This window comes from Leucoraja erinacea, chromosome 2, assembly GCF_028641065.1.
Source record: "Leucoraja erinacea ecotype New England chromosome 2, Leri_hhj_1, whole genome shotgun sequence".
Taxonomy (NCBI): Eukaryota; Metazoa; Chordata; class Chondrichthyes; order Rajiformes; family Rajidae; genus Leucoraja; species Leucoraja erinaceus.
Genome location: NC_073378.1, coordinates 39,255,444 through 39,281,397, shown reverse-complemented (window position 1 = coordinate 39,281,397; position 25,954 = coordinate 39,255,444). Strand labels below are relative to the sequence as shown.

Below are 25,954 nucleotides of genomic sequence, written 5' to 3'. Positions count from 1 at the left end.
GAGCTAACACTCCCACCCCAGTGCTATTGCACTAGCCATCTCCCTTGTCGAGGGATTGATGGGACAACGGAGGTAGGGCATATGCCTCCTCCACAGAATTTACAGCACCCCTTTTGCTCCCTCTTTATTCGAGGCTAGCAAAGGAGGCCAGGGCTGGGCTGGCTCACACGCTGGGCAGGCGGACGAGAACAGGAGTATGCCAGGGGAGCAGGATCAGGAAGAGCTGCTGGGTGTCGTGGGCCACTATATGGCACCTCCACGCGCAGGAAGACTACTGGAACCCAGATGGCAGCCAGTATCAACCATCTTTCCAACAAAGCCCTGCAGGAGAAGGCCTTTCTAGAAGCTTTCTAGAGGTCAAATCTGCAGGCAGCTGGGTCAGCAGACTCGCAGTCAAGAGCTAAAAAAGCAGCAAATTCTGAAGCTCCTAACATCGAAAATCACCGCCTTTGCTCGTTCACGGATCATACTCACCTGGCAGGCGAGACACCATGATCACCAAGGTGGTTCTCCCAGGACGAGGCTATCCCATTGCACTTCGGGTGTGCTGACGCCTGCGATGTCCCCAAATGCGGGATACTCGACTGCAAAATTTGTGGTAGTGGCATATAAGACCTGCCCTCAACCCCAAATATGCGGGGCTATGCAAAACCGCTGCAGCGGAAAGAGAGGCAGCTAAACCTGTGGGCCTCATGAGGGCAGGCCCGGGAACGAGCAGGACATCTCATCCAACACCCAGCTGGCAGCACCCCTCGGCATCCACCAGTCAACACCCACATCCAAGGACTGGTGAAAGCTCGGGGACCGCTGCTTATTACCCCCAAAGGTCTTTTTTAAGACAGGGGCCCAGAGCGTGACCCCAGGGAAAATGCGCCGCCCCACCGACAGCACCAGCATACCAGCAAAACTGAGCCTTCATGAAAAAACAATGAACATGGAGGTAGGTAGTCTGGTTCCTCCCAGTTTACACAAAATAAGGGTGCTCTACTAACTGGGGGGGGGGGGGGGGGGGGGGGCATTTACACTTGTTTAAAAAAGCATGGGGTACTGTCACAAATAACAAATATATACTCAACAGTATTAGTGGATAAAAACTTGAATTCAAATTGGGCATATTACCGCCAGTTCAGCAATGCGCCCATAGGGCATTTTTCCCTCTAAGAAAGAGAAGCGAGAAGGTCAAGCTGAACTAGAAAGGCTCATTACAAAAGGGATCATGGGAGAAAAAACCAAACATGAACCATTGGAATTTGTATCGAATATATTCACCAAAACTACAAAAGATGGTGGATGTCGCATCATCATTGACCTACATCACTAAATAAATCTGTTGAGTATATACACTTTAAGATGGAGACGTTTTGTCACTGCCAGACATCTGATCTCCAAAGGATACTTTATGGCAAGCATTGATATGGAAGATGCTTACTATCTAATACACATACACAAGGATCATTGTAGATACCTAAAATTTATCTGGATGGGGCAACTATGGGAGTATAGAGCATTCCCAATGGTCTAACCTCAGCCCTAAACTAATTACAAAAATACTAAAAATAGCCATGAAAATATTAAGAAAACAAGCATAATCATGGCATATATTGGATGATATCCTCATATTAGGAAAAACAAAGGAATTAGCTGTGGCAGCAGTTCTAGCTACGAAACAGCTCCTTAAAACACTGAGGTTCATCCTACACCCAGATAAACCAAAATTGAAGCCGTTAACTACCATGGATTATCTGGGCTTTAATATCAATTCTATCCATATGACTGTTACTTTGCCAAGGTGCTCGGGTCACTATAATCAAATCATGAATGTACCCACTGAAGCTATATCAGAATTACAGTGGTGGGCAGACAATGTTTGGCACAGTTTCAGCCCTATTATTATCACCAATCCTAACTTGGTTATTAAAAACCGATGCCAGTGCTTTAGGCTGGGGAGCAACTAACTCCATATCCAGCACAGGTAACAGATGGACCAATTCAGAATCATCGTTACTACACACACTGGGCATCAACTATTTGGAATTGGTGGTCGTCTATTGGGTTAAAAGCATATGCATTTCAAATGCAGCACGTGCATGTACGGTTACGGATTGATAATACTATGGTGGTGGCTTATATTAACCACATGGGGAGCATAAAATCATTATCGTGCAACAAATTGGTCAAACAGATCTGGCAATGGTGTGTCAAAAGACATTTTTAACTATCGGCTGCCTATCTCCTAGGTAAGCTAGAACACAGTGGGAGACACCACGTCACGGGGGAAAAATTTATGATAACATTGAATGGATGTCAAACCCAAAATATCTGCTAAAGTTATTAAGCAATTTGAACGCCAGATATCAATTTGGTTGCAACAAGACGGAATCACCAGTAACCTATGTATGTGACTTAGGAACCAGATCAGAGGCAGCAGCGGTAGATGCCTACACGCTGGATAGGGGGAATTTCTGCTTTTGCTTCCCTCCCTTCTGCCTCATCAGTCGGGCACTTTGCAATACAGATGGAATCTGTCTCCGGGATATGAAGGTGCCCGACCGGCCTACATAGCCATGGTTCCCAGTTCATCGACATGGTGGTCGAGTCACCTATGGATTTCCCTAGTGGACCACGGTTGTTGACTCACCCAGTATCAGGCATAAGCCACCCATGGCATAAAAACATCTAACTCCTGGGTTGTAGGTTTGAATAGACATTACCAGGGACTGGGATTATCCAAATGAACCATTACCACCATGTCGGCATCCCTGCGAACAGTCACCAAGAGCAAACATGGGAAAAATACTGCCACGACGCAGGGACAACATACGAAACTACTCAACCACTGACGTATTGGAGTTCCTGGACCACCTACACCATGATGAAAAGATGAGTCACAGTGCCGTAAATACAGCACGAAGCGCCCTGTCTGCTTATCTAAAAAACAGCAGGACAGCAGAGCATGAGATCCCATCCACTGAAGATAAAACTTATGAAGGGCATTTATAATAACAAGCCCCAAAAACCCAGGTATACCCATGTATGGGATATCAGTGTGATATTGACATATCTCAGAGAATGGCCACCAGCTAGATCCCTCAGTCTTGCACAATCTATGTTAAAAACGCTCATGCTTATGGCTCTCGTATCCGCTCACAGAGTCCAGTCACTCCATAAAACTAAGACTGGATAACATGGTGATCACCCCAGACCGCATTACGTTCATCATTCTAGGTCTGGTAAAAACCAAAGCGACCAGGAACGCCCAATTCACTGGTGGTATTCCGGGCCTACCCACCAGAGTCCAGGTTGAGTGTGGTGACCCATCTACAACAATATATAGACACAACCCACAATCTTAGAGGGAGAGGAAAAGCCTATGGGTCAACCACAAGAAACCCCAAGACGGGGTAACGAGCCAAACCACTTCAAGGTGGCTCAAACAGGTACTGAAAGCTGCCGGAATAGATAATAATACATTTAAATCCCATTCCACTAGGGCAGCATTGATATCAGCGGCTGAACGAATGGACGTCCCGGATGACCACATTCTCAATACGGCAGGATGGTCAAGGGAAACGACGTTCAGAATATATTTATTGTAAACCGTTGATAAGCCTGATTTAATTGCAGACAGAATATTACAAACTGCAAATATTTAATTTAAGCTCAGGGGAGCTATTTATGTTGTTATTGTTAACAAATACCTTTCTGTTTCTTGAGAAAGCAGATCCATTGGTTGATTACGATAACACTTCCTCCCTCAAGAACTTCGGCAGTGAGTGAAATTAAAACTGTTACACGGTTTGAAATCACAGACCTTTGAAATCTTCACGTAGTCACTCACGTGACTCCGAAGTAAAATAGTAAGATTAAACGAGTACTTACCAGTACGAAGTTTGATCTGTATTTTATGAGGAGTTACGATGAGGGATTACGTGCCCTCCGCTCCCACCCTCATTATATAGATCAAACTAGTAAACTGATGTCTCCTTGATCTTTACTATATTTACTTCAAATATTGTGTCTATCTGTGATTCCACACCGCTGCTTGGAAGTATGCCGCACCTGCGCACTGGGCAGGGTTCTTCACGTAATCCCTCATCGTAACTCCTCATAAAATACAGATCAAACTTCGTACTGGTAAGTACTCGTTTAATCTTACTATTACTTCTCAAAGTGCAGTTGCCTGATTTGTACCTTTTGTGCCCTACCCATCATTGCAGGAAACAATTTTGTAACTGCTAATTGGACTTTCTCAATCAAAAATATATCCTTTCCTTAGATAGGTTGCCAGGTCTGTACACAGTATTCCAAGTGCAGTCTCACAATTGCGCATACTAACTGCTTTAAGACACAAATCCTCCTGCTATAAATGTCAACAATAAATGTATCTTGCCGTCAGTTGCTTTCAGTGTTGCCAGAAACAGCAGTAGGCCTCAGGACTGTAATGTTCTATTACAATATTTGCCAAAGGAGCACCAATAAATGAGTAAAAGTGAAATTAGTAACAAGAAAATAGGTGGTATCATAGACAGCAAAGATGATTGTCAAGAATTATAGTGGAAACTTAATCAGCTGGCCAAGTGGGCTGAGGAATGAGTTTAATTGAGATAAGTCTGAGGTGTCACATTTTGGGAAATCAAACCAGGGTAGGGCATTCACAGTGAAGCCACACTGATGCGACAGCCAAGAAGGAACACCAGTGACTTTTGAATAGGATCTCGAGGGGCAACTTTTCAACGTAGAAGTCTGCATATAATTGGATATATGGAACAAGTTGCCGGAGGAAGTAGATGAAACAGATACAATAATAACATTTAAAAAAACATCTGGACAGGTATATGGATAGGAAAGGTTTGGAGGGATATGGCCAAATGAGGGCAAATGGGATTATAAGTTAGTGACTATAAACAAGATGGGTCATCTTGGTCAGCATGGACTAGTGGGGCTGAAGGGTCTATTTCCATGCTGTAAGATGCTATGATTTTGAGAGTAAACTGGAGTGAAACATAAAAACACTGGAAGAAATTTCATAGGTACACAAAAAGGAAGTGATTAGTGAGGGCAAAAGTGGATCTGTTTTAAGTTGATTCGTTTACAAGTCGTTTTATATTCTGGGAGCAAGTCAGGATAATTGCTGTCTCCACAGGATTGCGTAGGAATGGGATTACTGTCATTATTTTTAGAAGGGGTTAAGAAAAGTAGACAGAAAGTACCCTCTGGAGCCACTTTTGGGAAGTGAGTGGGTAGCTGATAGCTGCTTGAAACAGTTTTGTCAATTTACAATCCATTCTTGTGATTCAACTTAAAGACATTTATTTTTTAATTATTTGATGTTACAAACAACAATATTTTGCAATTAGGATGCTTTCAATTTCTTTCAACTAATGTAAAGGTTTAACTATAAATATTCTCACAAATGTCATACCATGTCTGAAAACGTTAATTATATTTTTAAGTCTGTGCATTACTAAATTGAATGTTTGTATGTTGAGGAATGGATATATTAGTTTAAAAATATATATTGAAATACGTTTTTGAAAGACAATGCATCTCAATCTCAAAGCTTCAAATTCATGGGCAGGCATTTTTCTGAAGATCTTTCCAGAACCCAGCACCCTGATGTAATTATAAAGAAATACCATCTGCTCCTCCAATTCCTGAGAAGATTGCAGAGATTTGGTATGTCAGAGAGGACTCTCTTGGACCTCTACAGGTGTACAGTAGAGAGCATTTTGAATGATTGCATCACAGCCTGGTTTGGCAACTTGAATGCCCAAGAGTGAAGATGACGACAAAAAATGGTGAACATTCCATCTTCATCCAAAACGTCACCCATTCCTTCTCTCCAGAGAGGCTGCCTGTCCCGCTGTGTTACTCCAGCATTGTGTGTCTATCTTCTGTATATATACACACACTAAACTTTTTTTTTGTGTTTATTATATTGTTTACAATGTACAATGTTTACATAGTCGGTTGTTCTGCTGCAAGTAAGAATTGCATTGTTTTATCTGGGACATATAACAACTCTTCACCCTTGACTGATAGATTGAAAGATACAGCATGAAAACAGGCCCTAGGGCCATCCGAGTCCACGCCGACAATGATCACCCTTTTACATTAGTCAATGTATTAGTCTATGTCATCCCATTTATACATGCACTCCATACATACCGGGGGCAATTTATGGAGGCAAATTAATTACAAACTACACTTCTTTGGGATGGGGGAGGAAACCTGAGCATCTGGAGCAATCCCACGCAGTCACATGGAAAACGTGCAAACACCACAAAGACAACTACCGAGGTTAGGTTCAAACATGGGATTCTGGCGCTGTGAACCAGCATCTCTATCAGCTGCACCACTATGCTGCTCTACATCCCAGAGTTTCAGTAGTAGTGGCCACAAAGATAATGGAAGAACTGGTTACCATATTTCAAGATTTTATAGATTCTAGAATGGTTTCAGCAAATTGAAGGATAGCAAATGTGACCTCAGATTTTGATTCTGACATGATATTTTATACCATCTCTTAATTGACTGATAAAGATCATTTTACATGAAAGCAACAAAATTCCTTTTGCTAACGACAATTGCTTCATGATTAAATGTCCCTTCCCTTGGTGATTAAAGTCACATTACATGGAACATTTCATCTCAGTTAATAGGATTCACATTACAGAAAGAAATATTTCTGAATATAAATACTCTTGCCTTCCAATTATTTGGACAGATACAGAAAAACGAGTCAACGAGATTCAGACATGTTCCACCATTCTGACAAGGGTTGCTAATGCATGTATGGAACACCTGAAATGTGGAAAATGCAGATTAACATAGGATTATCTACATTTGTAATTATAAGATAATTATATGACATTGTATAACATGATAATATATAACATAATAAGAAATTATATTTACATCCAAATTAGCAAATATTGGTAATTTCCAATATTAACACGATTAATATTTTGGCTGCTCTCTAAAAATACAGTTAGCACTTAAAGCCTCCATATATTTAACAATTTATTTTACTTATGTTGATTTTGTTGTCTCTTATGCTACAAATTTTGCTGAAATACATAAATATTACCGCTGCAAATAATATAAAATTTTGTTTGAACTTCATTTGGCCTGTGAACTGTGAGGAGGATGCTATGAGAATGCAGGGTGACTTGGACAGGTTGGGTGAGTGGGTAGATGCGTAGCAGATGCAGTTTAATGTGGAAAAATGTGCGGTTGGTACCAAAAACGGGAAGGCAGCTTTTTATCTAAATTGTGTTTAGTTGGGAAAAGGGGGAGTAAAACGGGATCTGGGGGGTCCTTGTTCATCAGTCAATTAAAGTAATCATGCAGGTAAAGCAGGCAGAGAAGAAAGCGAATGGCATGTTGGCCTTCAAAACATATAGGAGCAAAGAGGTCCTTCTGCAGTTGTACAGAGCCCTAGTGAGACCACACCTGGAGTATTGTGTGCAGTTTTGGTCTCCAAATTTGAGGAAGGACATTCTTGCTATTGAGGGAGTGCAGCGTAAGTTGACAAGGTTAATTCCACGGATGGTGGGATTGTCATATGCTGAGAGAATGGAGCAGCTGGCTTGGATACTCTGTAATTTAGAAGGATAAGAGGGCATCTTATTGAAACATATAAGATTATTAAGGGTTTGGACACGCTAGAGGCAGGAAACATGTTCCGATGTTGGGGAAGTCCAGAACCAGGGGCCACAGTTTAACAATAAGGGGTAAGCCATTTAGGACGGAGATGAGGAAACACTTTTTCACACAGAGAGTTGTGAGTGTGGAATTCTCTGCCTCAGAGGGGGGTAGAGGCCAGTTCTCTGAATACTTTCAAGGGAGAGCTAGATAGGGCTCTTAAAGATAGCAGAGTCAGGAGGTATGGGGAGAAGGCAGGAACGGGGTACTGATTGTGGATGATCAGCCATGATCACATTGAATGGCGGTGCTGGCTCGAAGGGCCAAATGGCCTACTCCTGCACCTATTGTCTATTGTCAATTAGCCATGTATGTGTACATACAAGGAATTTGCCTTGGTGCTTTGCTCGCAAATAACAACATGTTGTACAGTAAATAATCAGGGTCAGGGTGGGCAGTAGGACATCAAAAACCATAGCCGTGAGTACTGGCTTGCCCCAAGGCTGTGTCCTAAGCCCCCTGCTGTTTAGTCTGCTTATACACGACTGTACTGCTAGACACAACAACAACTTCATCAACAAGTTCGCTGATGACACAACAGTGGTGGTTCTCATCAGTGACAATGATGAGTCGGCGTACAGGATGGAGGTGGAGCTGCTCACAGGATGGTGCAAATCCCACAACCTCATTCTCAACGTGGGAAAAACTAAGGAGATGGTGGTTGACTTCTGGAGGGCAGGAAAACAACACCATACACCTCTGCACATCGATGGAGCTGATGTGGAAAGGATCAGCAGCGTGAAGTTCCTGGGACTCCACCTGTCAGATGACCTGATGTCCACGACCAACACCACAGCACTGGTCAAGAGAGCCCAGCAGCGACTACACCCTCTCCGAAGACTACGGAAAGCAGGTCTCCGCACTACACACCTATGAACTTTTTATAGGGGGACAATCGAGTGCACATTAACCTGCGGCATTACTTCCTGGTTCGGGAGCTGCAAGGCGTACGAACGGCACCAACTAGACAGGATTGTGAAGACCGCCAGCCAGATTATTGGTGCCCACTCCCTTTCCTGCTGGACATATACAGGAAGAGATGTATCAGCAGAGCCATCTCCATCATCAAAGATCCCTACCACCCATCGCATCACATATTCTCCATCCTGCCATCTGGGAAGAGGTACAGGAGCATTAGCTGCAAAACCAGCAGGATGCTCCCCAGCTTCTTCCCCGCAGGCTATAAGACTGATGAACGGACTTTGCCCCCTGCCAAAGTATCGCGCACCAACCACCAACCTGGACACACTGCAGCAGAGCCACTGTCGTGCCGCTGCCGATCGGAACGCCTGGTGATGTTTAGTAGAGAGTAGAGGGTTTAATTTGTTCTTGATGATATATGTATTTTTATTTCTATTGATTTTTTACTGCACACTGAATGGACACTGGTTGACCAACGTTTTTTTGTTTTCTCTGGGTATGTGAGTACTCAGGAAAATGACAATAAAGATATACTTGATATTTAATTAAGAATAAAACATTATAATTTAAACATGTGAAAAATGAAATAAAATACCAGACCAAAAGGAGGCTACAGACGTTTGGTTGTTGAGTAGAGCTACTGCTCGTGGAAAAAAAGTTGCTTTTATGTCTGGCTGTTGGTGCTTTGACAGTCCGGAGTCACCTTCCAGAGGGAAGTTCTTCAAAGAGTTTGTGGCCAGAGTGAGAGGGGTCAGAGATGATCTTACCCGCTCACTTCCAGGCCCTTTCAGTGTACAGTTCGTCGATGGGGGGGAAGGTTACAGCTAACAACCTTGTCGGCTGATAGGTTTATTGACAGGTTTAGAGGGATATGGGCCAAACACAGGCAGGTGGAGCATGTTGGTCGAAATGGGCAAGTTAGGCTAAAGGGCCTGTTATAACGTTCGATGGTTCTATGACTCTATCCACTCCATGTTGATGTCCATGTCTGAAATGTTCAATTTGTCTGATTCAGATCTGTACAGGAAATCTAGATACTACTTTCATAAGTCATCAAGGAGGCCAAGGAACAATATCAATTTTCATACTTAGAACATAAGGATAACATGGTCAGACTCATATTTATGGATGATATATCAGCCTTCCGTACCATAATTTGAACCAACTCATCCCCAAACCTCTGGACCTTAAAAAACTGCACAACCCTGTACAAATGGATCCTTGACCTCACTAATCAGTGCGGAGAGAAGACAACTTTCAACACCAGTTCCCTGCAACGCTTCATATTCAGCCTCTTACTATAGTCCCTATACACTCACGACTATGCGACCAAATTCTCGTCTATTTACAAGCTTACAGATTACATCACCAAAGTGGGCCGGGAGCACAAGAAGAAGCACAGGAAACGTGTAGAGAGCTTAGTAGTATAGTGTCAAGATAACAACATCTTCCTCAACATCAGCCAAACAACGCAGCTGGTCAGTGATGATAAGAAGTGGAGAGGAGTACACGTCCCAGCCTGTGTCAATGATAATGTAGAGATGATCAAGAGTTTCAAATTCCTAAGTGTAAGTTATACCAATATTTTAAAAAATCCATATATTCTCAACAATTTGTTTTACAAACATAGAAACATAGAAAATAGATGCAGGAGGAGGCCATTCAGCCCTTCGAGTTAGCACAGCCATTCATTGTGATCATGGCTGATCATCCCCTATCAATAACCCGTGCCTGCCTTCTCCCCATATTCCTTGACTCCACTAGCCCCTAGAGCTCTATCTAACTCTCTCTTAAATCCATTCAGTGATTTGGCCTCCACTGCCCTCTGTGGCAGGGAATTCCATAAATTCACAACTCTGTGGGTGAAAAAGTTTTTTCTCACCTCAGTCTTAAATTACCTCCCCTTTATTTTAAGAATGTGGCCCCTGGTTCTGGACTTGCCCAACATTGGAAACATTTTTCCTGCATCCAGCTTGTCCAGTCCTTTAATAATTTTATATGTTTCTATAAGATTTCCCCTCATCCTTCTAAACTCCAGTGAATACAAGCCTAGGCTTTTCAATCTTTCCTCATATGACAGTCCCGCCATCCCAGGGATCAATCTCGTGAACCTACGCTGCACTGCTTCAATCACAAGGATGTCCTTCCTCAAATTACGAGACCAAAATTGTAAACAATACTCCAGATGTGGTCTCACCAGAGCCCAATACAACTGCAGAAGGACCTCTTTACTCCCATACTGAAATCCTCTTGTTATGAAGGCCAACATTCCATTAGCTTTCTTCACTGCCTGCTGTACCTGCACGCCAACTTTCAGTGACCAGTGTACAAGGACACACAGGTCTCGCTGTACTTCCCCCTTACCTAACCTAACCCCATTGAGATAATAATCTGCCCCCTTGTTTTTGCCGCCAAAGTGGATAACTATCTATATTATCTATATTATACTGCATCTGCCACGCATCTGCCCACTCACTTAACCTGTCCAGGTCACCCTGCAACCTCCTAACATCCTCTTCACAATTCACACTGCCACCCAGCTTTGTGTCATCCGCAAACTTGCTAGTGTTGCTCCTAATTCCCTCTTCCAAATCATTAATATATATGGTAAACAGTTGCGGCCCCAACACTGAGCTTTGCGGCACTCCACTCGCCACTGCCTACCATTCTGAAAAGGACCCGTTCACTCCTACTCTTTGCTTCCGGTCTGCCAACCAATTTTCTATTCATGTCAACACCCTACCCCCAATACCATGTGCTCTAATTTTAGTCACCAGTCTCCCGTGCGGGACCTTATCAAAGGCTTTCTGAAAGTCTAGATACACTACATCCACTGGCACCCATTCATCCATTTTACTTGTCGCATCCTCAAAAAATTCCAGAAGATTAGTCAAGCATGATTTCCCTTTCATAAATCCATGTTGACTTGGACTAATCCTTTTACTGCTATCCAAATGCCCCATTATTACCTCTTTAATAATTTACTCCAGCATCTTTCCCACCACCGAAGTCAGGCTAACTGGTCTGTAATTTCCTGTTTTCTCTTTCGCTCCTTTTTTTTTAATAACATATAACAATTACAGCACGGAAACAGGCCATCTCGGCCCTACAAGTCCGTGCCGAACAACTTTTTTTCCCTTAGTCCCACCTGCCTGCACTCATACCATAACCCTCCATTCTTTTCTCATCCATATGACTATCCAATTTATTTTTAAATGATACCAATGAACCTGCCTCCACCACTTCCACTGGAAGCTCATTCCACACCGCTACCACTCTCTGAGTAAAGAAGTTCCCCCTCATGTTACCCTTAAACTTCTGTCCCTTATTTCTGAAGTCATGTCCTCTTGTTTGAATCTTCCCTATTCGCAAAGGGAAAAGCTTGTCCACATCAACTCTGTCTAGCCCTCTCATCATTTTAAAGTTTGAAAAGTGGGATAATATTAGCTATCCTCCAATCCACAGGAACTGATCCTGAATCTATTGAACATTGGAAAATGATCACTAATGCGTCCACTATTTCTAGAGCCACCTCCCTGAGGACCCTGGGATGCAGACCATCAGGTTTTGGGGATTTATTATCCTTCAGTCCCATTAGCCTACCCAATACTATTTCTCGCCTATTTCTCGCGGAAGTGGCGGCGCTGGGAACGGCTGCGGCTCGCCTGCAGTCCGTTTGTCTTTTACTTTTTTGTGTTGTTTTTTTCGTTTTGTGTAGTTATGTTTTTGGTTTTTAGGCTGTGTTTATGTGGGGAGAGGGGTGGGGGGGTGAAACGGGGGCTGCTGTCACTCCCTTCGGGGGAATACAACCTTTTGTCGTATCCCCCTTCTTTGCCTCCGTCTACGCTGAGGCCTAGCGGAGCCGGCGACCTCGGGACTCTGGAGGCAGCTGACAGGACTCGTCCTGGGCTCGCTCCCGGCCCAGCCCGGGATGGAACGGTGCTCCCGTGAGAGCGGCATGGTGAGGGGCTGGAGTGGCCCAGCCCGAGGGAGGAACGGCACTCCCGTCGGAGTGGCCCAGCCCGAGGGAGGAACGGCACTCCCGCTGGAGTGGCCCAGCCCGAGGGAGGAACGGCACTCCCGTCGGAGTGGCCCAGCCCGAGGGAGGAACGGCACTCCCGTCGGAGTGGCCCAGCCCGAGGGAGGAACGGCACTCCCGCTGGAGTGGCCCAGCCCGAGGGAGGAACGGCACTCCCGCTGGAGTGGCCCAGCCCGAGGGTGGAACGGTACTCACGTGAGGGCGATCCGGTCCGGGGGCTGGGACGGTGCTCCGGTGGCTGGGACGACGTTCTGGCGGCGGTGTCCAGAGTCCTGGGTTCAGCCGCGGGCCGGCGGCTGCGTGTGCTGGACTGGAGGTGCGGCGGCTTCGACCACCCCGGGCCGCAGTGTTTGAACCGGCCCGTTCCCGGGGTTCGGTGAGCTGCGAGACTGTTTATACCATCGCCCGGTGGGGAATCGCCTCAGCGCAGAGGGAGCAGAGGGAGAGACTGCAACCCTAAGATTTTTGCCTCCACCACAGTGAGGAGGTGTTTGGAGGACTCACTGTGGTGGAAGTTAATTTGTGTTTATTGTTGTTATTATTGTATCATTGTATGTATGACTGCAGGCACAAAATTTCGTTCAGACCGTAAGGTCTGAATGACAATAAAGGAAATTCAATTCAAAAAAAAAATTCAATAATGAAAATTGCTTTCAGTTTCTCTACCCCCTTAAATCCTCGGTCCTCCAGTACATCTGGGAGATTGTTTGTGTCTTCCTTAGTGAAGACAGTTCCAAAGTACCTATTCAACACTTCTGCCATTTCCTTCTTGCCCATAATAATTTACCCATGTCTGCCTTCAAGGGACCCACATTTGACTTTGCTACACTTTATCCCTCAACATATCTTGGTCTTGGTCCAACCACATTAAAACTTCAGCTGAGAAAGGAGGCTAAGGAAATTCAACATGTATCTAATGACTCTTACCAATTTCCACAAGTGCACCATCAAAAGAATTCCCAAGACCGAGAAATTGCAGAGAGTTGTGAACGCAGCGTCAGTCCACCCCACAAATCCACTTCCCCACACAACATGTAGAAACAAAGTACTGCAACTGCTCGTTTATAACAAAGATAGACGCAAAGTGCTGGAGTTACTTAGCGGGACAGGCAGTATCTCATGGAGAAAAAAGGATAGGGGACGTTTCTGGTCGGAGCCCTTCTTCAGACTCAAAAAGGGTCCCAACCCGAAACATCGCCCTACCTGTGCCCTACCTGCTCCCTAACAGTCTCCCTACCTGCTTCCACTACCTGCCACCTACCGGCAACCACCTGCAACCTCCGGGAACCGCACAGAAACCTTGGGTGGGGCGCAAAGTCCCAAGAGGTTTCCGTTCTGGTTTCCTAAATTGGACAGGGGCATTACTCCAGTACTTTGTGTCTATCTTCTCCCCACAACATCATCACATACACTTAACGCTCCCTTGTGAAAGCAGCCAACAGCCAACTCACATACACCTCTTCTCTCCTCTCCTGCTGGGCAGAAGATACAAAACCTTTAACGCACTTATCACTAAATTTCAGAGCAGTATTTTTCCTGCCGTTATCAGACTCTTCAACAGTCCTCTCAAATTCTAAGAATGAAACCCTGATCTCCCAATTTGTCGTGTTGCAGCCCATCCAAATTTGAGGAAGGACATTCTTGCTATTGAGGGAGTGCAGCGGAGGTTCACAAGGTTAATTCCCGGGATGGCGGGACTGTCATATGCTGAGAGAATGGAGCTGCTATGATTGTATACTCTGGAATTTAGAAGGATGAGAGGGCATCTTATTGAAACATATAAGATTATTAAGGGTTTGGACACGCTAGAGGCAGGAAACATGTTCCTGATGTTGGGGTAGTCCAGAACCAGGGGCCACAGTTTAACAATAAGGGGTAAGCCATTTAGAACGGACATAAGGAAACACTTTTTCACACAGAGAGTTGTGAGTCTGTGGAATTCTCGACCTCAGAGGGCAATGGAGGCTGGTTCTCTGGATACTTTCAAGAGAGAGCTAAGGGCTCTTAAAGATAGCTGAGTCAAGAGATATGGGGAGAAAGCACGAATGGGGTACTGATTGTGGGTGATCAGCCATGATCACATTGAATGGCGGTACTGGCTCGAAGGGCCGAATGGCCTACTCCTGCACCTATTGTCTATTCTGTTTATTTTTCGCTATTGCACATGTACTCATGTTTAATATGATTGAAACTGGATGGAATGTAAACAAAGTGTTTTACTGCACCTCAGTATTTGTGACCAATAATAAACCAATGAAACCAAAGGAACCAGGTACCGGTCTGGTGTATCTTTGCTACATTCTTTCTTAGTCAAGTTATATCCTTTTTTGCAGCAAAGGAGAGCAAAACAGTATGCCAACATCTCACCAAAGCTCTCTACAATTGTATATAACATGTACTTTGCAATGTGAAAGTTTGGGGCTTATTGACAGTTTTGAGATACCAATTCTGTTCACTTAGCTGTTCGTGTCCATATTAGGCTAGGTGACAGACCCCAGTCTTGCAGCATTTCAGTGCAGTATTACATCTCAATTTCTCAGTAATTTGAGATCCCCTGATATCACTGGGGATTAGAAGTCAAAGGAGAAACATTTTTTATAAAGTAATTTGTTTTCTCCTTTGACTAAGAAAGAATGAAGCAAAGATACACCAGAAATACAAGAAATATAAACAATTCAAAATAACATTTTAAAAGTTATTTCAAATTGTTTATATTTCTTGTATTGTAATTGAAAAATTTTGAAAATACCTAACTTTTGTTTAGTTTAGTTTATTTTTAAAAATAATACCTTTTAATAGCCTTTTTGCTTAGAATAAATTATTTTTCACTTTCATTGCAGTTGACAGTTCATTCTTAGTTTGACAATGATTTTAAACATACAATATCAGAGCACCTGAGTAATGCACCAGCTATCTCGTCAAGTGTCCCTAGATTTTCATAATCTTGTCTAAAATATTACTGATATACCTCCATACAGTCCATTTGAACAATAGAGAAATTAAGTGGACAGATTTCGATGTGAATTTGAAGCAAAAGCTTGGTCATAGAATCATACAGCATGGAAGAAAGGCCTTTTGGCCCAACTCGTCTATGCCAACCAAGATGCCTCATCTAAGCTAGTCTAATTTGCCTGCATTTGGCCCAAATCTCTCTAAACCTTTCCTATCCATGTACCTGGCAAAAATCTTTAAAATTTTGTTTTTGGAAATTGAATGATTTTACTGTTACAATTTAATTAATATGCCGCCTACGGAATACCTAATCAAATTGTCAGGACATTAACAGATCTGCAAAACACAGGCAGAATGTGTGGAGGGAATGGACAGATGACAATTCGCATCTGGACCCTTCTGCAGATTCATTGACCAGATGTGTCTGTCTATCTTCTAAGAACAAGCAGAAATGGCACCAGAAAGAGCTGATCACAGAACCTTTGTTTGTATTTAACATCAGCGTTGGAGAAAAATCTAAAGTTGGACCGAGAAATATATTCCTGCTCCTTATGAAACTTTCAAATAAAATATTGAACGTTACCTAATTGTACTTCTTTGATTCCATACCAACACCTTTTTGCTGGGAAAAGACACACCTACAAGAACCTGGTATGGCACTGTGACACAGCTAATAGAACCTCTGCCTCACAGTTCTGACTGATTCTGACATCTGGTGCTGTCTTTGTGGAGTATGCAGGTACAGCAGGCAGTGAAGTAAGCATGCAGATACCAGCAGGCAGTGAAGACACCTAATGGCATGTTGGCCTTCATTGTGAGAGGATTTGAGTTTAGGAGCAAGGGGGTCCTACTGCAGTTGTATAGGGCCCTGGTGAGACCACACCTGGGGTATTGTGTACAGTTTTGGTCTCCTAATTTGAGGAAGGACATTCTTGCTATTGAGAGAGTGCAGCGTAGGTTCACCAGGTTAATTCTCGGGATGATGAGACTGACATATGATGAAAGAATGGGTCGACTGGCTCACTGCAATTTAGGATGAGAGGGGATCTTATAGAAACATATAAAATTCTTAAGTGATTAACCATATAACCATATAACAATTACAGCACGGAAACAGGCCATCTCGACCCTTCTAGTCCGTGCCGATTGGACAGGCTAAATGCAGGAAAAATGTTCCCCATGTTGGGGGAGTCCAGAACCAGGGGTCATAGTTTACGAATAGGGGGTCGGCCATTTAGGACTGAGATGAGGAAAAACTTTTTCACCCAGAGAGTTGTGAATCTGTGGAATTCTCTGCCACATAAGGCATTGGAGGCCAATTCACTGGATATTTTCAAGAGAGTTTGATTTAGCTCTTAGGGCTATCGGAATCAAGGGATATGGGGAAAAAGCAGGAACGGGGTACTGATTTTGGATGATCAGCCATGATCATATTGAATGGCAGTGCTAGCGTGAAGGACCGAATATCCAACTGCACCTATTTTCTATGTTTCTATGTATGCACACTGTGACCTCATAAGTTTTCTCTGGGTGTACAGGTCATTTCCACATCTAGTGCAATGGTCCTGAGGGCTTGACTAGATGATGTATGACTAGAAGAGTGCAGCAGACCTCATTTAAAACCAGTTGTATGCCCTCAATATCTTTAATGAAGACAAATGTTCATAGTTAATGCAGAGCCCCAATTGGGTTATTTCAGCTACTTTAATTTTGCAGTCAGCTGGAACAATGCACGGAGAGTAGTGAAACACTATTACATTTCTACTGCATCCCTGCCTCAACTCCTGCACATCATTTCTGGAAAGGGTAAGCCTAAATCTGTCCCGCATTTGCAAATATTTAACTTTAATATGTTTTAAAGTTCCATAATACATTGTACTTTGTAGCACAATTGAGGGATTAAACTAAAATGTCATGATTGATATGACGATGTGGAGAATTAGGATCCTGACCCGAAACATCACCTATCCACGTTCTCCATTGATGCTGCCTGATTCTTTGAGTTACTCCAGCACTTTGTGTCTTTTTTCCCCGCATATGACCTGATCGTTTAGGGAATTGCTGAGTGCATAGAACAATGTCAGATCAACCTTTCAATTTCATAACCATTTTCCCCTTACAGGTGAAATAAAGTTCAAAGATACTCTTCTGAATCCTTGATGATAATTTGATTTTACAGCCATGAACTCTACTTGATAAAGAGAAAGTGAGATAAGGATGATGACGATTGATGTACTTACTTTTTTATTTAGCTGACTGATTTCATCAGAAGCATTCTGAAGGCTTGTTTTCAGATCTACAATGTCATCTTTATTTTTTCTAATCTAAAATTATAGGTAAACAATTAAATTAATTCCATGAAATGTTACAAATCGTGGCGCTCCCCATAAATTGTGCAATCTTCTATGATATTTTCAAAGGGACTTGGGAGTGCTAGTGCAGGATTCCCAAAAAGTTGAATCAGTAGTAAGGTAGGTGAAGGTAAATGTAATGTTAGCTTTCATATTGAGGGGACAAGAATATAAAATCAAGGATGTAATGCCGGTGCTTTATAAACGTGCTGGTCAGGCTGCATTTGGAATATTGTGAGCAGCATTTTGCCCCATACCTGAGGAAGGATGTGCCGGCATTTGGGAGGCTCCAGATGTTTACGAGAATGATCTCGGGGATGATTGTGTTAACATATGAGGAGCGTTTGATGGCTCTGGGCCTGTACTTGCCAGAATTTAGAAGGATGAGGGAGGGGTCTCATTAATATCTACTGAATAGCGAAAAGACTGGCCAGAGTGGATGTTGTACAGGATGTTTCCAGTAGTGGGTGAGTCAAGGAATAGAGTCCAGTCTCAGAATAAAAGGACATACCTTTGGAATGGTGATGAGCCAAAACTTCTTTAGCCAGAGCGTGGTAAATCTGTGGAATTCATTGCCACAGTCGGCCAAGTTATGGGGTAGTTTTAAAGCGGAGATTGATAATTTTTGATGGGTCTCAGTTACAAGGAGAAGGCAAGAGAATGGGGTTGAGAGGGGAAAATAGATCAGCCATGATTGAATGGCATAGCAGCCTCATTGGGCCAAATTACCTAATTTTGCTATGTTTTATTATTCTATGGTCTAACATTCAGTATAAAGCAAAATATTTGAATGAAGAATTATCTGTTTTTGTTAATCAGTTTATATTGTTTTAAGAATTACTTGAAGGCTATTTCCACAATCTACATTACTTCCATTTGTTTAAACAAAATTGCACATTAGGTTTCATATGGCAGAAATGATCAGTTGTTACCTGCATAGATAGTTGTTGAAGGTCATGATTATTTAGTTTAATCTTTCCAAATGCTGAGGTCTTGAATTCAATATTCTTCCGATTACCAGTTTGAAATATCAAATTGCCATTATTTGAAGTAATTCTTGCTCTTGGAATAAAATATTATTTAATTAACAGAAGTTAACAGCATGATGAATACTGACTTAAAAATACAGACATGGATTCATTCTCCTTCAAACAACAATATTCATTCTAGTCATTAAATAAAACTTACTGGTCACTGCTAATACTTCTCTGTTGATTATTTCCATCATTTTCGGATTCACATTTTAAAGTGCAAAGCAGAGAAATTAGAATTGGTAACCAGGTAGAGTGTCGAGAGTAAATCATGCTACTCGTATATTCTTCAACGTTTTGCCAACTAATGTTTGAAGGACAGATTTTAAGAAAGATGCACCTTTAATCTAAACAAATGAACTTTGCCCATATCAGATAACATCTATTCAAATTATTGTCAGTCAATGAATTACAATAATCACTAGTTCATCTGCTGTCCTTCTACACCCTCCAGTAAATATAGAACAACCCTATTTAAGAAGGAACTGCAGTTGCTGGAAAATTGAAGGTAGACAAAAATGCTGGAGAAACTCAGCGGGTGAGGCAGCATCTATGGAGCGAAGGATATAGGCAACGTTTCGGGCCGAAGCCCTTCTTCAGTCTGAAGAAGGGGTTTGGCCCAAAACGTTGCCTATTTCCTTCGCTCCATAGATGCTGCCTCACCCACTGAGTTTCTCCAGCATTTTTGTGTACCTTCGATTTTCCAGCATCTGCCGTTCCTTCTTAAACATTCCATTAGCTTTCTTCACTGCCTGCTGTACCTGCACGCCAACTTTCAGTGACCAGTGTACAAGGACACCCAGGTCTCGCTGTAGAACACCCCTGCTTTGCAGAGCACTTACATTCCAAGATGACCATCCATTATGATTTTGTAATGAAAACCCTTGATTCTTGATTAATGATTCTTTTTCATTCCGAGTGTAGCTAGTTATTTTTTTCCCCTCACATAAACCTGGTCAGAGGATATTTTCATTCTCTAACATTTTTTTTTGGTAGTGATTTGTGAATTCCTTAAGATTCATGGTCCAGGGATTCTTAGAGCTATACAGCTTGAAAACAAGCTCCGTTAGGGGAATCAAACACCAGAAGACACAGGTTTTAGGTGAGATGAGAAAGATTTTATAAGAACCTGAGGAGCAATTTTTTCACACAGAGGGTGGAGGGCATAAAGAACAAGCATTTGTTTTTGGAAATGTTGAATGGAAGATTGTCAAATTCCAATGCAAACAATGTTTCCTATTCAATTGTCAGATATTCTTGAGACTTAAAAAGCTTTAAAGAACATTATAGTGCAATGTTTATGCTTGTAATCTCATAAAAGCAAAACTAAATAGTTTTATTACAGCAATTTCTAACATTAAAGGTCACAGTAACTCATCACAGAACAGCCCCTTTACTGTGTGATCTTGAAAGATCGTTTCCATAGCTTTTGTCACACCTCAAATTAAAATGTGGTCACTTGAAGCTCACAGTAAACAGTATACACCCAGTAATGATAAATACAACAATAAATTTCATAAATAATACAAAACCACAAAATGATGCTAGATTGCAGTGCAATCTAAGTAGTGTAAAAGAACATTAAAGTACAATAAGAGTAATATGAGTTAGAGTTAAGAGTAAGAGTACCTGGCAACATCTCCTGGAATGGTGTGTGACAGTGACAGAAGTAGGGAAGCAGCTAGTTTTAATTCTCGAGTCTGATCCTTCGAGTTCTTGTATCTTCTCCCACAAGGTACAAGAAAGAAAAGGGAATGAGCAGAGTGACAGGCATCCTTGATGATATTTCCAGCCTTCCTGATGCAATGCATCATGAAGATGCGTTGATTCTTAAGGAAATGATGATTTTGTGATGGACCAGGTTCACCATTCTCTGCAGGGAGCAGAGCAAAGCAGTTGCTTTTGAGGCTGAAGTGCATCCACATCTACTTTTTATAGAACATCTGTAAATGTATGAGAGAATCCACATGGACATACCAAATCTTCTCAGATGCTCAAGGAAGTAAATATGAAGTGGTTTCTTGAACATCGCATCTGTGTGAAGGGACCAAATTAGGTTGCTGGTGATATGGATGCCAAGGAACTTGAAATTATCGACTAAATCTACAGCAGCTTCAATGAGGAAGACAAGGTTGTGTTCACCCTCACTTCTTTAGATCAAAAACCAACTGTTGTCTTATTGAAGTTAAGGGCTAGGTTATTGTCCTAAAACCATGACAGTAAATTCTCGATCTCTTTTCTGTACTTCGTCCCATTTTTGTTGTCGGTCTGCCAATAGTGAAAATTAAATGTGTATTTTATCTAAACTACAATGAACATAACCACCATTAAATATGGGAAGAACAAGATCTGTAGATGCTCTAAATCTGCAGAAAAAACAGATAATACTGGAAATACCTAGCAAGTCAGGCAGCAGCCATGGAGGGAGAAACATACTTGACATTTCAGGTGGATGTCCTCTTGTCAGTACTGATGTGTTGTGTGCATAAGTGTATATGGTGTATAAGACCATTTACATTTCTCATAGTAAAATGCAATCTGATGCAGAAAAAATCTAAGTTTGCGAAGCAGTTTTAAAATGTATTTATTAGAAACAGGCATCATTTGTGATGTACATCAAAATATTATTTTCAAGAGTTTACATCGCAATACATGGTAAACAACACTTAATTCAATGTACAGTAAACAATTCAGACTGAGCTATGATTCACTGCAAGAGGAACAGATGATAAAACTGTTCCAAGATATTAACATAAACAAATTAATTTAAAACTAATATCAATTGCCTATTGTGTTTGAAACGTATTCATTTAATCTTTTATTATCAGTTGAAATAAAGATATATATATATATTTATTTATATACCATACATCATTTAAATTATGGATTTTCAGCATCATTCCACCATCAATTTAATAAGCTTGGCTACCACATGGATGTTGAGACTGTTTCCCAGCAGACGATATCTTTGTTTCAGTGAAATTTTCTCAGGAAAACCTGCAAGTTTAATCAAAACAAAATACACATTGTTGTTTAAATATCTGTATTCCTGTTTTGCCTCCCATTTGCAACTTTCTCATTGTTTAGTACTTATTCAAATAATGACTGCTGGTACAGTGCAAGGAGCTTACCAAAAACTAACTACATAATTATGTACTAACACAAAAATCATTGTAACACTGGGGTGGAAGATTGCAACCTTCACGTGGTCCGCCCTGTTTTAACAAATGCAATCAACCCGGCGTGCACAATCAAATAAGATCAAATAGAACATGTTGTCCTACAACTTTAGGCTGTGCACGCCATACGCAAGAAGAAGACTGCAACACTGTCAGGGAAATAAAACGGGATGATTTTTAATTATAGACGGTAGAGTTGCTGCCTTACAGCACCAGAGACCCGGGTTCCATCCTGACTACGGATGCTGTCTGTACGGAGTTTGTACATTCTCCACATGACCACGTGGGTTTTTCCCGAGTGCTCCAGTTTCCTCCCACATTCCAAAGACAAACAGGTTTGTAGGTTAATTAGCTTTGGTAAAGTTTGTAAATTGTCCCTATTGTGTAGGATAGTGCTGGTGTACTGGGATAGCTGGTCAGTGCGGACTGGGTGAGCAGAAGGGCCTGTTTCCTGTGCTGTATCTCTAAACTCTAAATGAAACTATAATGCAGTACACATCCAAGCAATATATTTGCATTCTAATAACATCCAGGAGAGTTACATTCAAACAAAAATATTGTTTTTCGTTTTTCCTGTCTTACCCAAAATTACATCACGATTGAATAAAAATAACGTAACCAGTGGGTCACATTCCAATTCAAATCAAAATATTGAAAGTTAAACTTTAATTTCAGGCTAACAAGGTGATGCACAGAATCTCTTGCCCAGAATGGGACCAGAGGACATAGGTTCAAGGTGAAGGGGAAAATATTTAATAGGAATTCGAGGGGTAACTTTTTCACACATAGGGTGGTGGGTGTATGGAACAAAAGCTGCCAGAGGAGGTATTTGAGTCTGGGACTATCCCATCATTTAAGAAACAGTTAGACAGGTACATGGATCGGACAGGATTGGAGGGATATGGACAAAGCGCAGGCAAGTGGGACTAATGTAGCTGGGACATTGTTGGCTGGTGTGAGCGAGTTGGGCCGAAGGGCCTGTTTCCCCACTGTATCACTCTGACTCTATGAAGGATTGCTACACGATCAGGAAAACTTTAATACATCTGCAGAAATGATAGTATCCTACAAACACAATAAACAATTCTCTATCCTGACATAAACTGATCAATTGGTATTTCTAGAGCAAGACATTGTCAGAATACAATTATTTGATGACACAAAACATTGTTGACGCTGGGCTCTGGAGCAAAAAACAAACTACTGGAAGATCTCCATGGGCCAGATAGCATCTGTGGAGAGAAATTAATAGTCAACGTTTCAGAACCAGTTCTCGACCCAAAACATTTCCCTTTACTGATGCTGCCTGACCCTCTAAAGAGCCTGCCCCACTTAAGCGATTTTTAGGCGACTGCCAGCAACTATCATAGTCGTAGCAGGTCGCCGAAAACCAGCGACTGGACTAATGGGCCTGTTCCACTTAGGCAATTTTTTAGGCGCCTGCCGGCGAATACGACAATGGAATTCACCGGTCAGCACCGGAGACAACCTACGTCACCTGGCGACAACCTACATTAGCCTGGCGACAATATACAACAGCACCTACGTCAAGCTACGTTCATTGGCGTTAAACCCACAGTCACCACTGTCTGGAAAACATTTTCAACATGTTGAAAATCCAGCGGCAACCAGAAAGACGCTACGACTCTTTGGGCGACTGAGGAGACTATTCACGACCATTCAGGTGACATCCCGGCAACCACCGGTGACAGTCTAGTCGCCTGTAGTGGCATAAAAAATCGCCTAAGTGGGACAGGCCCATAAGTCTCTTCAGCAGTTTGATACTGTTACAACCATTTGATACCAATTTTGTAAACATAATTGTTTTTGTTTTTAGTTCCATCTATTTGATACCAATTTTTTAAACCCAAACAAACGCTTTTGCCATACTCACTCACAGGCAGCTGACCCAAGTTTTCCATTGTAAGAATCCTCAGTTAACAGGCCCAATCTCTAATACCCACTAAAAATATATTAAATGTTTGAAAGGCTCAAATTTACATTTAACATTCATATTTTCGTTTCTTCTTTGATAAAGAAATGGGAAGCTCCAGAAGCAGTTACTTTTCATTTTGGTTAAACCAGGAATAACTTTCATCACATCTGAAGGAATAACTGAAAGATGATTGTCCAAAAAATATGCTCGTGCTTTATTTAAAGGAGTGGTACACTACCTTTTTTTTTAAATTGTTAACCACCCCTTTCTTGCTTGACAAAAGGATATCAAAGAGTAATCATTTACATTTGAAAATGAATGTTAATATTGAAAAATACACGTCAAATATTAAGTTGCATATTGTATCATAAATTCCAAGAACAGGTTTACCAGTTTATCCTGCCTTAGTTTATACTAGACTAAGTGGGACCCGTTTGGTTCCTGTCACACGGGAGGCCTGGTCCCCCAACGCAACCCGTTCCCCAATGCAATATTCCACCACTCACCCGTTCCCCCAATGCAACCCGTCCCCACAACGTAATATTGCACCACTCACACATAGCCCCCAAATGTGCAGGCCCGGCTCATTATCCTCGTCACCCAGCACACCCTCCCCCTCCCCTTCACCCTCCCTCTTCTTTCCCCTCTCCTCCCCCAAACCCTCCCTCACCTCTCCCTCCATCTCATTTCCCCGACCTTCAGTTACTCCCTCCCTCCCTAACTCCTCTCCCGTCCCTACCCCCTTCCTATCCCTCTATCCCCACTCCTCATCTCCCCTATCCCCCCCACTTTTCCTCCTGATCTCCTCCACTGTGTGTGTGTGTGTGTGTGTGTGTGTGTGTGTGTGTGTGTGTGTGTGTGTGTGTGTGTGTGTGTGTGTGTGTGTGTGTGTGTGTGTGTGTGTGTGTGTGTGTGTGTGCGAGTGCGAGTGCGTGTGCGTTGCTCAAACTGCCGCCGCTTGGCCCGTCCCCGTCCTGTCCGACCGCCCGCTACTGCCACTGGACCCGACCCCGCCCTACCCACCCTCTCCTGCCGCTTGGCCCATTCCTGCCCTGCATACCAGCCTACCTGCCTGCCTGCTCGGGAGGTTGAATGGAGTCGGTGTTCGTCACGGTGGGCACTATGAGTTTAGAGATCTGGTGGAGAAGATCTCCTCCGAGAAGGCCGTGAGGGCGAGTTACCACAACGGCGGCAGCTGAGGAGGCGGAAGGTGGGGGGACGTGTAGACTGGACCGCCATTGCCGCAGTGGGTGGGCGGGGGAGAGGGGTGAGTGATGAGGGAGAGCGAGACGGGACCAGGGCCTCTACTGAATCCCCCCGCGGCCGCCAACAAGTTTCTGTGAGTGAGGAGGAAAGAGAGGAGTTTGTGAGTGAGGCTGGACAGGTCGCGGCCGGTGGGGCAGGAAGGTGCGTCGCCATCCCGGCCGTGGCATTGATTGACAGGAGAAGAGACCAATCTGTGTGGCGCTGGCTGAAGGAATCTGCGCACGTGCGATTTATAAGATTTTTAAACCTTGATAACTTTTACAATATGCCACCAATCGGAACGAAACTTGCTGCACTCGCAGCACAGGAGAATGGTGAGTAGCCTGGCGAAAAATCATAATGCTATCGCGTACCGTTTTTGCGCAAATAGAAATACCCCACAAACCAAAAGGGCACAAGATCAGAATTTTAGTTATATATCAATGATATAGATAGTTAAACAAGTTACAGTAAATTATAAGAAGTTCGTATCTTAATAGAACCATTGCTGCAGCAGAGAGCATTCATAGTTAGTTAATCAAACACCAACAAACAGATGTTTAAGAAAACAAGGAACACACATGACAACTGAA

General features: G+C 42.7%; 2 protein-coding genes and 1 pseudogene across 3 annotated transcripts in view; 1 reads left to right on the top strand and 2 right to left on the bottom strand.

The window, feature by feature from the left end:
- The window catches only part of cubn (cubilin (intrinsic factor-cobalamin receptor)), a 239,566-nt gene extending 219,703 nt beyond the window's left edge, over positions 1 to 19,863 (bottom strand). The window contains 4 exon segments of the mRNA XM_055649570.1: positions 6,709 to 6,804; positions 17,860 to 17,943; positions 18,903 to 19,032; positions 19,844 to 19,863. Of these exon segments, the coding sequence (XP_055505545.1) occupies positions 6,709 to 6,804; positions 17,860 to 17,943; positions 18,903 to 19,032; positions 19,844 to 19,863 (330 nt within the window).
- On the top strand, positions 467 to 621 carry LOC129693454 (U1 spliceosomal RNA; annotated as a pseudogene).
- A 1,706-nt stretch (positions 19,864 to 21,569) lies between the features above and the next one.
- The window catches only part of trdmt1 (tRNA aspartic acid methyltransferase 1), a 67,473-nt gene continuing 63,088 nt past the window's right edge, over positions 21,570 to 25,954 (bottom strand). For both annotated transcript variants that reach the window (XM_055655157.1, XM_055655163.1), the window contains one exon: positions 21,570 to 21,998. In XM_055655157.1, coding sequence (XP_055511132.1) covers positions 21,898 to 21,998 — 101 coding nt within the window. In that variant the 3' untranslated portion in view covers positions 21,570 to 21,897. The remainder of the gene's footprint in view (positions 21,999 to 25,954) is intronic.